We start from the raw sequence: 16,978 nt of genomic DNA, 5'->3' as shown, positions 1-16,978 counted from the left end.
TGTCAAACTGTTTTCCTTAACCTTCCTTAAAGTAACTAAACCCCTGCTCAGAGCCTGACTCCACCCACTGACAATATTTGAAAAATGCTGAAAAGTGGGCAGATCACACCGGAGATAGAGGGGACGAACCTAGGGCGGGGCTGAGCGAGTGCGGCGTGATCCTGAGACTCGCAGTGATGGATTGATTGACAGCTGCTGTCAGAGACGCTTAAATGGAGAGTGACTGTAGTGACGCAAGTAGCTTTGCAACAGAGCGATCATTTGAAGTAGAGGACTTTTCTCCCCCACTTTCACCTGAAGTGGAGGATGTCGAGGTGTCTGTTCATATCAATTCGAGCCGCTGGCTCAAACTGCGGTCTTAACTCCCGCACAGCGTCGCTTTTCAGCGCGAGCTGTGTGGAGAAGCCCATTTCCACCTCCATTGCGTTGGAGAAGCAATCCCGTGTAAAATGCAGTTTGCACACTCGAGCTCTAGGGGGAAACTTGCGGTCTTCCAGGCCAAGTGCATGCAACCACTGGCTCCTAATTTTAAAGTCTGCTGGTAAACTATGCAGTCCAGCAGTGCTGTCGCAACCAGCAACACACCTCCGTACCATCCTGACCACTGTACTAAATACAGATAAATCTACGCTAACTTGAAGATCTAAATAACTATATAATTGCTATGCTAAAGAGATGCTATAATAGTCTATCCTGGTCGTTACCAATACTTGCAATTCCAGCTCCTGACTCACTACAGTGATTTTGATGGTTTTATACTGCCAAGGGCGTGGTAGCTCGTACCAAGGGGCGTGGTGAGCTGGAAACTGCTTACGTCACCTGCCACCGCTTACGTCACTTGCCACCGCAACATCCAATAGGAAAAATCAACTGCAGTAGCCACCGTTAAACCTGAAGAGGGCAGCACTCAGACGTTTTTACACCATATATTGTAGAATTAAAACACTTTATACTCAAATGTCAAAAAAGTTACTCGAATCAATGAACAGCACTAATAAAGCCCCATTATTATAGATCATTAACTAAAAAAAGTTGGTTTAGGGTTTAGTTACTCTTTAAGCGTAAAGGAGCAACTTTATTTAAAGTGCTAGAAAAGAAAGAGTCCATAGTTTCTGTTACATCATCAAGTTGTTCTGAGGTTTTGGATATGCTAAGGAATTTGGTTACATCAGGAAGATAACTTAAAAAGCAGTCTTTTGTGTTAGAAGTGATGGTTCTTCCATACTTGTAACAAGAAGCAGAATTTACAATTTTGGCTATATGAAGTTTGCACAGAACTAAATAATGATCTGAGATATCATCACTTGGCTGAATAATTTCAACACCATCAACATCAATTCCATGTAACAGTATTAAATCTAGAGTATGATTTCGACAATGAGTAGGTCCTGAAACGTGTTGTCTAACACCAATAGAGTTCAGAATGTCTATAAATGCTGATCCCAATGCATCTTTTTCATTATCAACATGGATATTAAAATCACCAACTATTAAAACTTTATCTGCAGCCAGAACTAACTCGGATGTAAAATCACCAAACTCTTTAATAAAGTCTGTATGGTGCCCTGGTGGCCTGTATACAGTAGCCAGTACAAACATAACAGAGGATTTAACATTAACATTTGTTTCTCTGGATAATGTTATATGAAGCACCATTACTTCAAACGAGTTATACTTGAAGCCTGCCCTCTGAGAAATCCTGAAAACGTTGTTATAAATTGAAGCAACACCTCCACCTTTGCCTTTTAGACGCGGCTCATGTTTATAACAGTAATCTTGGGGGGTGGACTCATTTAAAATAATGTAATCATCAGGTTTTAGCCAGGTTTCTGTCAAACAGAGTACATCTATATTATGATCAGTGATCATATTATTTACAAAAAGTGTTTTCGTAGAAAGGGATCTGATATTCAATAAGCCAAGCTTTATCATTTGTTTATCCATATTGCTTCTGTTTTTTATTTGTTGAACCTCAATTAAATTGTTAATCTTAACTTGGTTTGGACGTTTTTTGTTTTTTCTAGTTCGGGGAACAGACACAGTCTCTATAGTGTGATATCTAGGTGAAAAAGTCTCTATGTGCTGAGAATTAACTGACCTCAGTGACGGGAGGCAGCTAGCAGACGGTCGGTTTAGCCAGTCTGTCTGCTTCCTGACCTGGGCCCCAGTTAGTCAAGTATAAACACTAAGACTATTTGCCATATTTCTAGAGAAATTTCTAGAGAGAAGAGTGGCGCCACCCCAGGAGGGATGAAGACCATCTCTTTTAAACAGGTCAGGTCTGCCCCAAAAGCTCGTCCAATTGTCTATGAAACCTATGTTATTCTGTGGGCACCACTTAGACATCCAGCCATTGAGTGATGACAATCTGCTATGCATCTCATCACCACGGTAAGCAGGGAGGGGACCAGAGCATATTACAGTGTCTGACATCGTGCTTGCAAATTCACACACCTCTTTAATGTTATTTTTAGTGATCTCCGACTGGCGAAGTCGAACATCATTAGCGCCGGCATGAATAACAATCTTACTGTATTTACGTTTAGCATTAGCCAGCACTTTTAAATTTGCCAAGATGTCAGGCGCTCTGGCTCCCGGTAAACATTTGACTATGGTGGCTGGTGTCTCTATATTCACGTTCCGTACAATAGATCACCAATAACTAGAGCACTTTCATCAGGTTTCTCAGTGGGTGCATCACTGAGTGGGCAGAACCTGTTTAATGTCTTGATCGGAACAGAAGAGCGGTGTTTTGACCCACGACTACTCTGCCTCACCGTCACCCAGTTGCCCTGCTGCAGGGGCTCTGTTTCCGGAACCGAACAATGTACAGGAATCCCTGAGCTAGACGCATCCAAAGCTGTATCTAGAGCCCTAACATTCTTACTGTCCTCAATTGAAGTTTGGATGCGTGTCTCTAATTCTGAAATCTTCTCTGTCAGCCTAACTATTTCCCTGCATTTATCACATGTGAATCCCTCATCAGTGACAGAGATAGATAAACTGTACATGTGGCAAGAGGTGCAAGTAACAATGACAGGAGAAGCCATTACTCACCGTGCTTGATGAAAACTCTTACTGTGGTTGTTTGATGAACTTGTGAAAAACTGGAGCGAGAGGAGAAAAGAAAACAGCGATAGGTTCGAATGAAAACGGTAATGACAAGCTAACGAGTGCTAACGCATTGCAGGTGTACTGCACTCACGGATATAAAATAAAAGTGAATGATCAAAGTTAATCTGATAAGATTGATCGATAATATCAGAAATATGGTGTGAATTAAGTTATATTTTACCACTATAAAAATAGAGAGTGATAGTAAGATGTGTGTGTGTGTGTGTGTGTGTGGATGTAGATGTAGATGTAAAAAAAAAACACATACAAACATTCACAACAAGTATATATTTAAAAGATTATGTTTTGAGAAGGGGTGGATTTTTAAACCCCTCCTCTTCTAGTAATGAATAACCTACTCTGAATAACAACTTGAGAACAACTATGAATGAATAATGAATAACCTTATAATAATGAATAACCTTACTATGATAGGTAAAAATTGATAGACTGAATGCACTGTAAGTCGCTTTGGATAAAATTTTAATACAATTTTTAATTTTACTCAATCAGTTTTCTCAAAACTATTCTGGTAGCCTTTTTATGTTATGTTATGTGTTAGCTTTCACTGTTATGCTGATGGTACTCAGCTCTATATTTCTTCGCAGCCCGGTGAAACACACCAATTTGAAAAACTAATGGATTGCATAGTCGATATAAAAAACTGGATGACGAGTAATTTCTTACTGCTAAATTCTGAAAAAACAGAGGTGTTAATTATAGGACCTAAAAACTCTGCTTGTAATAACCTGGAACACTGTCTAAGACTTGATGGTTGCTCTGTCAATTCTTCATCATCAGTTAGGAACCTAGGTGTGCTACTTGATCGCAATCTTTCATTAGAAAGCCACGTTTCTAGCATTTGTAAAACTGCATTTTTCCATCTCAAAAATATATCTAAATTACGGCCTATGCTCTCAATGTCAAATGCAGAAATGTTAATCCATGCATTTATGACCTCAAGGTTAGATTATTGTAATGCTTTATTGGGTGGTTGTTCTGCACGCTTAGTAAACAAACTACAGCTAGTCCAAAATGCAGCAGCAAGAGTTCTTACTAGAACCAGGAAGTATGACCATATTAGCCCGGTCCTGTCAACACTGCACTGGCTCCCTATCAAGCATCGCATAGATTTTAAAATATTGCTTATTACTTATAAAGCCCTGAATGGTTTAGCACCTCAGTATTTGAATAAGCTCCTTTTACATTATAATCCTCTACGTCCGCTACGTTCTCAAAACTCAGGCAATTTGATAATACCTAGAATATCAAAATCAACTGCGGGTGGCAGATCCTTTTCCTATTTGGCGACCAAACTCTGGAATAACCTACCTAACATTGTTCGGGAGGCAGACACACTCTTGCAGTTTAAATCTAGATTAAAGACCCATCTCTTTAACCTGGCATACACATAACATACTAATATGCTTTTATTATCCAAATCCGTTAAAGGATTTTTAGGCTGCATTAATTAGGTAAACCGGAACCGGAAACACTTCCCATAACAACCTATGTACTTGCTACATCATTAGAAGAATGCATCTACGCTAATATTTGTCTGTTTCTCTCTTGTTCCGAGGTCACCGTGGCCACCAGATCCAGTCTGTGTCCAGATCAGAGGGTCACTGCAGTCACCCGGATCCAGTACGTATCCAGACCAGATGGTGGATCAGCACCTAGAAAGGACCTCTACATCCCTGAAAGACAGCGGAGACCAGGACAACTAGAGCCCCAGATACAGATCCCCTGTAAAGACCTTGTCTCAGAGGAGCACCAGGACAAGACCACAGGAAACAGATGATTCTTCTGCACAATCTGACTTTGCTGCAGCCTGGAATTGAACTACTGGTTTCGTCTGGTCAGAGGAGAACTGGCCCCCCAACTGAGCCTGGTTTCTCCCAAGGTTTTTTTCTCCATTCTGTCACCGATGGAGTTTCGGTTCCTTGCCGCTGTCGCCTCTGGCTTGCTTAGTTGGGGACCCTTCATCTACAGCGATATCGTTGACTTGATTGCAAATAAATGCACAGACACTATTTAACTGAACAGAGATGACATAACTGAATCCAATGATGAACTGCCTTTAACTCTCATTTTTGCATTATTGACACTGTTTTCCTAATGAATGTTGTTCAATTGCTTTGACGCAATGTATTTTGTTTAAAGCGCTATATAAATAAAATAAATAAAGATGTACTATGTCTGTATCTGCATAACATAACGTAAATGCATAATACACCTTCTTGCAATACTTTACAAAACAGCTCTGTCTTATTTAAAATTGATTCGAATTTGACAGTTGAGAGAGAGAGGTTTCCCGTGGGTGGCCGTGGTTTCAGCGACGCCAGCAGACACGCCTACAGCTTTGAGCCGAGAATACTTAAGGAATATTATTATATTAATTATTATATTAATTATTCCATTTATACTAGTTACCACACATCAAGACATCGATCAGATGATTTATTTAAAGGGATTCCTCTGGTTTTTGTACTTAAATCGCTATTGTGAATAGGACTATTTCTTCCCCATCTCATCCGATGCCCCTTTTGCTAGTACCAAAACATAATTTAAAGGTCACGTTTTTTGTGGGGCTTTTTTAAGCTTTGATTGTGTTGCCAGTGTGCAATATAACATGTATTCATGTTTCGCGTGTAAAAAAACAGTATTTTTCACACAATTAACTTATCTGTATACCGCTGTTTTCACTGTCATAAAAACGGGCTGATGTCTTCCTTGTTCTATAAAGCGACAGCAACTTAGCACACGCTGCCCTCCTGGAAACGCGATTGGGCTAGTTTTGGAGTAGTTTTGAGAAGCAAGTGGGTAGGATTTGTTTTGAAAACCTGGCAATCCTGATCTAATCGCACGTGCTGGAGATTTACTTCTAATAGCAGAACGCCTTTACTGACGAGATGCTCATGAAAATCGCATTCGATTTTTTGCACAGCCCTGCCATAGTTAACAACGCTAAACAGCATTGCCCTTTGTGTAATAAGTTACAGAAACTGTTAAACGCACCAACTTAAATAATAAAATACACTTACCGGTTGTGGTCCAGAAACAACGCTTTCTTCAGACAAAGAGGGAACTGCTCCATCTTTCAAGAATAATCTTTGTGCGAATCCGGCATTATAAACTGATTAAGATTGAGGAAGCTGTCCTCAGCAAAATGAGCTACACATAGTTTTACATGTGGATTATAATTTTCGGGAACCGAGTAAAACATAAATTGTAACCATTGATCTCTAAGTACAGCGTCCCTGGGAAGGCCAAACAAAGATGACTGGACTCCGAGATTAAAATAACAGCGTTTCGATGACATGGCGACAAACACAAACGCAACTCTTCCGCTTCTCTGTCGGAGTGCAACAAGACTACGCCACCTTTTTTGTGTATTCCTGTGGGCGGAGGTTAGTCAAAAAACGGTTCTGGTGATGTTATTACCGCAGGAAGTAGAGGGATGTAGTCCAAACTGGTCATTCGATGTAGGCGAATTCTGTTAAATAAAATATCTCGCTTGGCATTGAACTTTGAGCTTTAGAATTTTAAAGATATTATTTATACTCTAACAACAACATTACACACTAACTAAAGTTTGAAACATGGGATCACGAAGAACGGGACCTTTAAAGCTGGTAATGAAGGTTTGAGCCATTGATAGCATTCTACTGCAGTTATTAATGAAGTTATTAGAAAGAGAGCGAGAGCGACAAAGACACACACACACAGACAGAGAGAGAGAGAGAGAGAGTTGTGTGAATTAAGCTAACGTACCTCTGTTCATCTCTACACACTCTTCTGCTGCAGCATATCTAAACTGCGCTGTTATTACCTCGCTATTGAGAAATGTGATATTTAGCCTTTAAGCCGCTATACTATATGGCTAACTAATAAAATCATCAGGGCAGCGCTGACAACACATTTTTGTGCAAACTGTGTGACCGTTATTACTGTTAACAATGCAAAATGATATGGAACTGTAATGCAGTCAGGAGAGCTGCCTGGAACTACGTTCGCCGTGTGTTTCCCAGAAAATAATTGCACACCTCAGAACGTTCGTCAGCCAATCAGGTTCAAGCATTAAACTGCCCCGTAGTATAATGCTTGTTTTTTTTTTTTTTTCAAGAATTTGATGACTAATTTTATTTACTTAGCAGCTTTTTAATCATTCAAATATGGCTTGGTGGTTAATAACACATTTTAATGTGGAGTGTAATGCTCAGAATACATATTTTATATTACTTTACGTGGAATTATTAAATAATTATAAAAAATTATAAAAATTATAAAGTTAAACAAATAAAACATTTAAGAAATAATACAACAAAAATCACACTAAAACTAAAAAACAAAAGTACACTGGAGATACAAAGCTTTGGCCTACACTCCAGTGCAGTAGGTGGCATAAATTCACTTTAAATGTTTAAAAGTTGCCAAGAAGACAGCCCAGTCTTCCGGTTTGGTCATGTGACGTATTGATTACTCATATTACATATTACTCATATTACATATTACATTATTATAAATAACATGTCTTTATATTCAGTTTTCCAATATGTTCAACGGAATGAATAAGGATCTAAATTTGTATTACACTACTGTAAAACAGTCATGAAAACAATCGTGTGTTTGTTTTTATTTATTTATTTATTTATTTATTTATTTATTTATTTATTTATTTTCTTGATCAAGGGTTCCTACTTGCAAATTGCTTTTATTGGTACAACCACTGGTTAATTTAGTCAAATCACATGACAAATATAAATAAATACAATTCGGAGAAACCTCGGCTAATGTAGAAAAAAAAAAACTTAGAATAACGAAGATTAAATGAACCGTCCAGTAACTGATTCGTTCAATTGAATGACCCAGAGAAGCGATCATGTGTCAGAAGTGAAAGTGAAAGAAGGATACACTGTCGTTTTGGGCCTAAAAACGCTGACGCACCGACTCTTTGTGTAAAGCCGAGACGAGTAAACGTTCAAAAGCGGTGTTTAGAAACACCTTTACTCTGGACTGATTGTTAGAGCAATAATTTTACGTAGGCTATCATACAGTTTGCAGGTGAAAGATGCTAAAAACATCGACAAAGACACCGACAGGAGGATTCTCTTTTGAGAACACCCGCAGGTGAGACATAGTTAGGTAATTACAATCTGGTCAAGACATAAAACTACAGTTCACGATGTTTGATAAGTACTTACATTCATGCTGTTATGTTTTGCACGTTTGTGGTGTTAGAAATGCTGTTCTTGAAGCAAACTTATCAGAGAAGGGGTACAGTGCGCCAAACGCCAGGAAGACTGGCACGACCATCGCTGGCCTGATATTCAAAGTATGTTTTATCAAATCGCTGTTTATGTAATTACTGATTAATTACTGATGTTTATGTTTTTGACTGGTTGTAAATAAACATAGCAATATTAAAGTAATAAAACGGTGTTTAATATTTAATTGTAATAAATAAAATAAAATGTGTTTTATTTTATAGGATGGAGTGATTTTAGGTGCAGACACCAGAGCCACAGATGATATGGTCGTAGCTGATAAAAACTGCATGAAAATCCACTACATAGCTCCCAAAATCTAGTAAGTCAATTCCTTGGTTGCTCATCATTAGAGTTCAAGTCTCCGTCTGAACCTTTTTTTGCGGGGTTTGTTTTTTTATTTTATTTTTCTCCACAATAGTTGTTGCGGTGCAGGTGTTGCGGCAGATGCTGAGGTCACTACTCAGATGATGTCGTCAAACGTGGAACTGCACTCACTCAGCACAGGACGACCTCCTCTTGTGGCCATGGTGACCCGACAGCTCAAACAGATGCTGTTTAGGTGAAGGAATGTTTGCCATATATTAAATTAATTTGATTCTGCTGATCATGCAAAAATGATTGATACATAATTAAATCATCCTGTATTTAAGTTATTGCTTTCTAGTTAACCAAATATATTTGTTTACTATGAAGAACAATTTCCAAATAGTCCTAGGACTAAGACTGGTTGTGTCCCATTTGTGTAGGTATCAGGGGCACATTGGTTCTTCTCTAATTGTTGGAGGTGTGGATGTTAACGGGCCACAGCTCTATAGCGTCTATCCTCACGGTTCCTATGATAAGCTTCCTTTCCTGACAATGGGTACAGTTTCTTTTTCCTTACCTTCTTTCTTCGAAATAACACAATCTTAGCAAAATGTAGATCTTCACAATTTTAAAACATATATTTCAGGGTCTGGAGCAGCTTCTTCCATTTCTGTATTTGAGGATCGTTACAAGCCAAACATGGAGGTCAGACAGCTATTTATAGACACTCTTAATGATATTTTCAAACGTGGTAATGCATATTTGTTGTAATTGTAGTTGTGCTCAAGGGGGTCTGAGGACTGATATAACATAAAAAAACATTCTATGTATTCTAAAATTGATTTCTGTGTAGTTGTTTTTCCATGGGAAAATTTGGATAATGCACTCTTATATTCTCTAAAACTAATTTCTTAACGTGTTTAAAAAATTGTTCCATGGAACACATTTTGAACAATGTTCACACTGCTGTTTTCCATACAATGATTACATAATTAACCAGGAGCTCAAAAAAAATAAAGTATCCATGAGTAATCTTCCCCTCTGCCTTACTGTAGCTTTAAAAACTAATTTGCACTATATCTGAACCACAGCATGACCAGTTACATGGCACATGAGAACCAGTCTATTCACAAATTATGAAAACGCAAATATGACAGAATTTAATGTAACAAAGTCAAAGTCACCTTTATTTATATAGCGCTTTAAACAAAATACATTGCGTCAAAGCAACTGAACAACATTCATTAGGGAAAACAGTGTGTCAATAATGCAAAATGATAGTTAAAGGTAGTTCATCATTGAATTCAGTTATGTCATCTCTGTTCAGTGTCAGTGTATTAACACCAAATAATATTCTCACATTTTACAATACTACAATCTTTATGTGATACTGTAATCACTTTCTATTTTAGTGACCTGGTATTTTTCTATTCCTTCTTTAAATAATGATTTTAAAACAAAATCAAAAGTCAAACCATCTATCTCAGAAATCCGGAACTTGAAACTGAAGTATATAAAAATATGGAAAAATGGAAAAGGTAAAAGAACAATTTTTATATGGAAATGAACAATTAACATAATAACTATGAATAATGCAACAGTACAATATAAAACTATTGATTTACAGCATATGTATTATAAACATTTTTAAATAAATTTTTCCCACCAAAATATTCATGTGAATGTCCAGTGTCCTGAATGTGCTCTTTTTTTAATTCTACTTCACAAATTCATGTTCTGTATTTGTTTTTGTTTTTCAATCCCACACCTACATAAACTCTTGGGAATGAAAAGCTGGAGGAAGCAAAGCAGCTGGTGAGGGATGCCATCACTGCAGGCATCTTCTGTGATCTGGGTTCTGGAAGTAATGTAGACCTGTGTGTGATCACAGACAAAACTGTGGATTATCTAAGAGGATATGACCAGCCCGTTCAGAAAGGACTGAGGTGAGATATATAGACCAGTGTATGTGGAAGACACTGTAACATTATCTAAGTTTTCACTCTAAAAATGCTGGATAGTTTCAACCCATCTTAGGCTCAAATATGGACCCAAATTTAACCCAACAGCCGTGTTAGTCCATATTTGACTCAAAGTTGGGTTGAAACAACCCAGTATTTTTAAGTTTTCAGAATTTTAACATCAGAGCTTTTCTCATATACATATTGTCCTGGGGTTGGGAGGGAGGGGGGTGCATTCCGAAAAGCAGGGACATCTTGCCATCATATAAACCCCAAACTCTTGGTATTTCTCAATCTTTACACACAAGGAAGGTCCCAGTAGAACTCTGTAGTGATGACATATTGTTGTAGGCCATCCTTGAAGTTAGCATCAGCCTGGTTCCAAAAGTGTTTTTCTGTTGGCTTTTGGATTATGAGAAAATAAGGTGATTCTTACATGTTTTGTTCATCGTTATAATCCTCACAAATAAACACAACTTTTAACTTTTAAAACTGAAATACAATCAGTAGAAGAAAAAAGCTAAACATGAACTACACTCCAGAATTAAGAATAACCATCACTAAGCTTCCAACAACTATTTCAGTAAAAAAAAAAAAAAAACACTTTCTCTAAAAGTTTAACGGTCATCAGCATCATAAATCCTCAAAGGTTTTTCCATATTTGTACATTTATAACACTATTCTTTGTATTATATCACCTTTGCATCAAATCACAAAAAAACACTTAACGCTAATCCAAGGGTGTTTCTAATGCAGCGTCTATAGGAAGGATGGTAAATTGCACATCGTTCTCTCTTCAGTGTCTTTCAGTTTTTTTTTCTTTTATTAAAAAGTCATGAAAACACTACTGTGGAGTAGTAGCCTTTTTTAAGACAAGGAAATGCTTTTTTTAAGAATTACAAAGGAGTAGTATTGATGTATTTTATGTCATAAACAAAACCTGAAAATTCCTAAAGCTTATATTAACCTCAATTTTTTAGGCATTTAACCAAAAACTCATTCAAAAAACACTGCCTTTGGGATAATGGAACCAGAAGTGCTAAAATGCTAATTTGTTTCCAGGTTTTGGCCTACAAACAAAATAAATAAAAAACATCCCTGCAGCATTCTGTTTCTGTACTTTGCCCTATGCTAGACAATTATTTTGTATAAATAGTGTACGTAGTTTGTTTTTACTGTAATGTCAATGTCACCTTTATTTATATAGCGCTTTAAACAAAATACATTGCGTCAAAGCAACTGAACAACATTCATTAGGAAAACAGTGTCAATAATGCAAAAATGATAGTTAAAGGCAGTTCATCATTGGATTCAGTTATGTCATCTCTGTTCAGTTAAATAGTGTCTGTGCATTTATTTGCAATCAAGTCAACGATATCGCTGTAGATGAAGTGTCCCCAACTAAGCAAGCCAGAGGCGACAGCGGCAAGGAACCGAAACTCCATCGGTGACAGAATGGAGAAAAAAACCTTGGGAGAAACCAGGCTCAGTTGGGGGGCCAGTTCTCCTCTGACCAGACAAAACCAGTAGTTCAATTCCAGGCTGCAGCAAAGTCAGATTGTGCAGAAGAATCATCTGTTTCCTGTGGTCTTGTCCTGGTGCTCCTCTGAGACAAGGTCTTTACAGGGGATCTGTATCTGGGGCTCTAGTTGTCCTGGTCTCCGCTGTCTTTCAGGGATGTAGAGGTCCTTTCTAGGTGCTGATCCACCATCTGGTCTGGATACGTACTGGATCCGGGTGACTGCAGTGACCCTCTGATCTGGACACAGACTGGATTTGGTGGCCACGGTGACCTCGGAACAAGAGAGAAACAGACAAATATTAGCGTAGATGCATTCTTCTAATGATGTAGCAAGTACATAGGTTGTTATGGGAAGTGTTTCCGGTTCCGGTTTACCTAATTAATGCAGCCTAAAAATCCTTTAACGGATTTGGATAATAAAAGCATATTAGTATGTTATGTGTATGCCAGGTTAAAGAGATGGGTCTTTAATCTAGATTTAAACTGCAAGAGTGTGTCTGCCTCCCGAACAATGTTAGGTAGGTTATTCCAGAGTTTGGGCGCCAAATAGGAAAAGGATCTGCCGCCTGCAGTTGATTTTGATATTCTAGGTATTATCAAATTGCCTGAGTTTTGAGAACGTAGCGGACGTAGAGGATTATAATGTAAAAGGAGCTCATTCAAATACTGAGGTGCTAAACCATTCAGGGCTTTATAAGTAATAAGCAATATTTTAAAATCTATGCGATGCTTGATAGGGAGCCAGTGCAGTGTTGACAGGACCGGGCTAATATGGTCATACTTCCTGGTTCTAGTAAGAACTCTTGCTGCTGCATTTTGGACTAGCTGTAGTTTGTTTACTAAGTGTGCAGAACAACCACCCAATAAAGCATTACAATAATCTAACCTTGAGGTCATAAATGCATGGATTAACATTTCTGCATTTGACATTGAGAGCATAGGCCGTAATTTAGATATATTTTTGAGATGGAAAAATGCAGTTTTACAAATGCTAGAAACGTGGCTTTCTAAGAAAAGATTGCGATCAAATAGCACACCTAGGTTCCTAACTGATGACGAAGAATTGACAGAGCAACCATCAAGTCTTAGACAGTGTTCTAGGTTATTACAAGCAGAGTTTTTAGGTCCTATAATTAACACCTCTGTTTTTTCAGAATTTAACAGTAAGAAATTACTCGTCATCCAGTTTTTTATATCGACTATGCAATCCATTAGTTTTTCAAATTGGTGTGTTTCACCGGGCTGCGAAGAAATATAGAGCTGAGTATCATCAGCATAACAGTGAAAGCTAACACCATGTTTCCTGATGATATCTCCCAAGGGTAACATATAAAGCGTGAAGAGTAGCGGCCCTAGTACTGAGCCTTGAGGTACTCCATACTGCACTTGTGATCGATAGGATACATCTTCATTCACTGCTACGAACTGATAGCGGTCATATAAGTACGATTTAAACCATGCTAATGCACTTCCACTGATGCCAACAAAGTATTCAAGTCTATGCAAAAGAATGTTGTGGTCAATTGTGTCAAACGCAGCACTAAGATCCAATAAAACTAATAGAGAGATACACCCACGATCAGATGATAAGAGCAGATCATTTGTAACTCTAAGAAGAGCAGTCTCAGTACTATGATACGGTCTAAATCCTGACTGGAAATCCTCACATATACCATTTTTCTCTAAGAAGGAATATAATTGTGTGGATACCACCTTTTCTAGTATCTTGGACAGAAAAGGGAGATTCGAGATTGGTCTATAATTAACTAGTTCTTTGGGGTCAAGTTGTGGTTTTTTGATGAGAGGCTTAATAACAGCCAGTTTGAAGGTTTTGGGGACATGTCCTAATGACAATGAGGAATTAATAATAGTCAGAAGAGGATCTATGACTTCTGGAAGCACCTCTTTCAGGAGATGGTATAGGGTCTAACATACATGTTGTTGGTTTAGATGATTTAACAAGTTTATACAATTCTTCCTCTCCTATGGTAGAGAATGAGTGGAACTGTTCCTCAGGGGGTCTATAGTGCACTGTCTGATGTGATACTGTAGCTGACGGCTGAATGGTTGCAATTTTATCTCTAATAGTATCGATTTTAGAAGTAAAGTAGTTCATAAAGTCATTACTGCTGTGGTGTTGGGAAATGTAAACTCCAAAGAGAAAAAATGTAATTAAAATCTTTGACTTGATAGATTTTGTTTTACTTATTTACATGTGAAAATGAAATGTGGAAGTGAAACACTGGACACTTTATGCTCTCAACCGTTTAATTAAATACCAGAAGGGGAGATGCTACCATTCTCACACATAGTCATACTCAGTACATAGTGTCTAGTATACATTTTTTTTGTGTATTTTTTTTGTAATTTGGGACACAAATACATTTTCAGCAGAGCTCCAAATCCAGAAGTCACTATAGAAACAGATGCTAAGGCCCCTTTCCCAAATTGCGGTCTTCTTCTGAGTCCACAATTTGGTGACATAATGCTGCTTTGACTGTCGGGTAAAAAAGTCTGCTGCAGAGCTCGCCTCAGTGCAGGTTCGGCAGAAGTGCACATCAAGGGCACATAGCACATGCAAATGAGGCACTCGTGAGCACCCTCCTTAAAGCTAAAATGACGAATGGGACACCCTGAGTTTTTGAAGTGGTGGCATTTGTAAGTCCTCAAGACCACAAGTGCACATGAAGTGAGACATGGGACAGGGCCTAAGAAGCAGCATTCCATACATATTCTTTTTCTTTCTTTTGTTTAATGGCAGTTAACATTATTTTTGCATTTGGCCACCAACTGGGCAGTCATTGCAAATAAAACCTTTTGAATGCATCAACTCTCATTTGGCTCATCCAAAATAAATTGCTGTTCAATACAAAACTGCAATGGTCTTTTAATAACCTTCTGAGTTTACAGTTAAAAATATGTATTCATAAAATATCTTAAGACTCAACTAAATATTCTCTCTTTCTTCCAATGAACCAGGGAGGGTACATACAGATACAAGCCAGGCACTACTGCTGTGCTCACAAAAACAGTGACTCCATTAACACTGGATGTTGTGGATGAATCTATCCAAGTGATGGACACCGAATGAGACATTTGTACACTGTTTGCTTCAGTGATTGGAAAATATGAGGTCTGTGTGTAGTTTAAAAATTGAGATTAAAGAAAGAAAAGATATGTTTCCCTTTTGGGTTAAAAATGTTTTGGTAACCTTTCCCCTGTATTCAATCTTTTGCATTTGAGCTGCTCAAAACTGTTTTGAAAAAAGAGAGATTTGTGTAGTTTCATGGTTAATTTAATAAAATGTAAGAAAAAAAGGAAAGAGTGTAATTTTTTCATGTCAGAGTGACATTTTTTTTAAACTGAGCTGTCATGTATTTGATAGATGAAAAGGTGAAATTATACCATTAGTCCATATTTATGAATATTAACCAATAAAAGGCTTTATACATTTATAAAAGTTTTATATTTCAACATAATGGAAAATGTCCCATTATGTTATTCCAAAACTGAAACAAAACTTTCCATTTATCCATTTAATGCCATATATCTTTAGCTACTCTAAATTAATATATTATTATATGTATTTTTTAAGTTAGTGAAAGTATTAGATTTATTTTTGGTTACAGTTGTTACCAACGAGAAGCTGAAAATCTGTCAAAACACATAACATTGAAAACTTCATAAAGAAGGATTTAAGGAGTTTCACCAGCCTGTGAGTGACTAAGATCTTTTTTTTTTCTTTAATTTAAATATTCAGTCATTTAATTATTCAAATTAATTACATGACAATTTATTAATTTTATTGACTCTAATTTATTAACTTATTTACCTACATATTTTTCTTATTGGTGATTAATCTTACTATTGTGTTACTTCAATGGATTTTTGTTTTCATAAGAGATTTCAAGGTTTTTAAAGTCAGATCACAATGTTGTAAAGAAGTTATTTTGCACTGCCTTTTCTTTGGTATATAATCACACTTGTTGGAAATGTTCTGGTCAGAAGAAGAACAGGACTGAAGTCCAAGAAAAGTTCAGATGAAGTCTGAGTATAAAAACATACACTAAAATAAGTGTTCAACCCTGGTCATTTTTATAATCATAACTTATTCTCGTGCTTTTTGCTGTTCCTTGGCTTCATTGGTCAACCTCTGACTGTTAATACAGACTATTGATAGATTTGGCTTCTAGAAAAAATACAGTTTTTATCAGACAAGAAATTGTTTATAAGACCAAACTCTGCTGACAGTTTTGGATACCAGACGAAAAATATGTCTTCTGATGGGATCTAGTATCCAAGGATTCCTGCCGTGGAGGTCTCATCTAACAGTAGTAACATAACTGTATATTTTTAAGTGCATGCAGATATGAGGGCATCATAAACTAAGAATAAATGTATATGTATTTTGCTTTTTTCATGTAAGGTAACAACAGATCTGCAATTTTATTAAAGGATTTAATTAGTCACCTATTCAAAAATGAGGCTCTTCAGTGTTTTCACACTGTTTACATTGCTACCACCTATGTTTACATCATGTGATCGAGCAATTAATAATCAATTATATATTTACCATCAAATATGGTAACTCAGTATTTTGATGATGATGATGATGATGATATGATGAAATAGAAAAAAAAAGTTATAACCACCCATGTTATAATGTTAATGTTTAAGGATTAAATTAAGGATTTTCATATAATTTTTCACTTATATAACTGACAACTCGGTGTAAAATAGTCAATTTAGACCCTTCAACGCTCAAAATAAATTCTGACTGGATGAAATGTCAACCTCTGGGATTA

The 16,978-nt window shown here is 37.1% G+C and overlaps 1 protein-coding gene and 1 long non-coding RNA gene across 2 annotated transcripts in view; one reads left to right on the top strand and one right to left on the bottom strand.

Moving 5' to 3' along the window:
- The window catches only part of LOC132104552 (uncharacterized), a 119,273-nt gene extending 110,825 nt beyond the window's left edge, over window positions 1-8,448 (bottom strand). Inside the window, exon 1 of the long non-coding RNA XR_009423540.1 lies at window positions 8,319-8,448. This is a non-coding gene — a long non-coding RNA (uncharacterized LOC132104552). The remainder of the gene's footprint in view (window positions 1-8,318) is intronic.
- Window positions 7,947-15,426, top strand: LOC132104548 (proteasome subunit beta type-7-like). The gene is made up of 8 exons (XM_059510109.1): window positions 7,947-8,244; window positions 8,356-8,449; window positions 8,606-8,703; window positions 8,803-8,943; window positions 9,131-9,246; window positions 9,337-9,395; window positions 10,485-10,636; window positions 15,153-15,426. Exons 1-8 carry the CDS (start codon window positions 8,186-8,188, stop codon window positions 15,262-15,264), a joined length of 831 nt encoding a protein of 276 aa, XP_059366092.1. The 5' UTR covers window positions 7,947-8,185; the 3' UTR covers window positions 15,265-15,426.
- Window positions 15,427-16,978: the final 1,552 nt, after the last annotated feature.

Source organism: Carassius carassius, chromosome 25 (genome assembly GCF_963082965.1).
Source record: "Carassius carassius chromosome 25, fCarCar2.1, whole genome shotgun sequence".
Taxonomy (NCBI): domain Eukaryota; kingdom Metazoa; phylum Chordata; class Actinopteri; order Cypriniformes; family Cyprinidae; genus Carassius; species Carassius carassius.
This window is presented reverse-complemented; position numbering and strand designations above follow the sequence as displayed.

Excerpts from the sequence above, each read along its gene's own strand:
- LOC132104548 (XM_059510109.1), top strand. The coding sequence starts at position 8,186 with ATGCTAAAAACATCGACAAAGACACCGACAGGAGGATTCTCTTTTGAG. Across the intron at positions 8,944-9,130 it reads CTCAAACAGATGCTGTTTAG|GTATCAGGGGCACATTGGTT; the intron begins GTGAAGGAATGT and ends CCATTTGTGTAG. Across the intron at positions 9,247-9,336 it reads GCTTCCTTTCCTGACAATGG|GGTCTGGAGCAGCTTCTTCC; the intron begins GTACAGTTTCTT and ends CATATATTTCAG.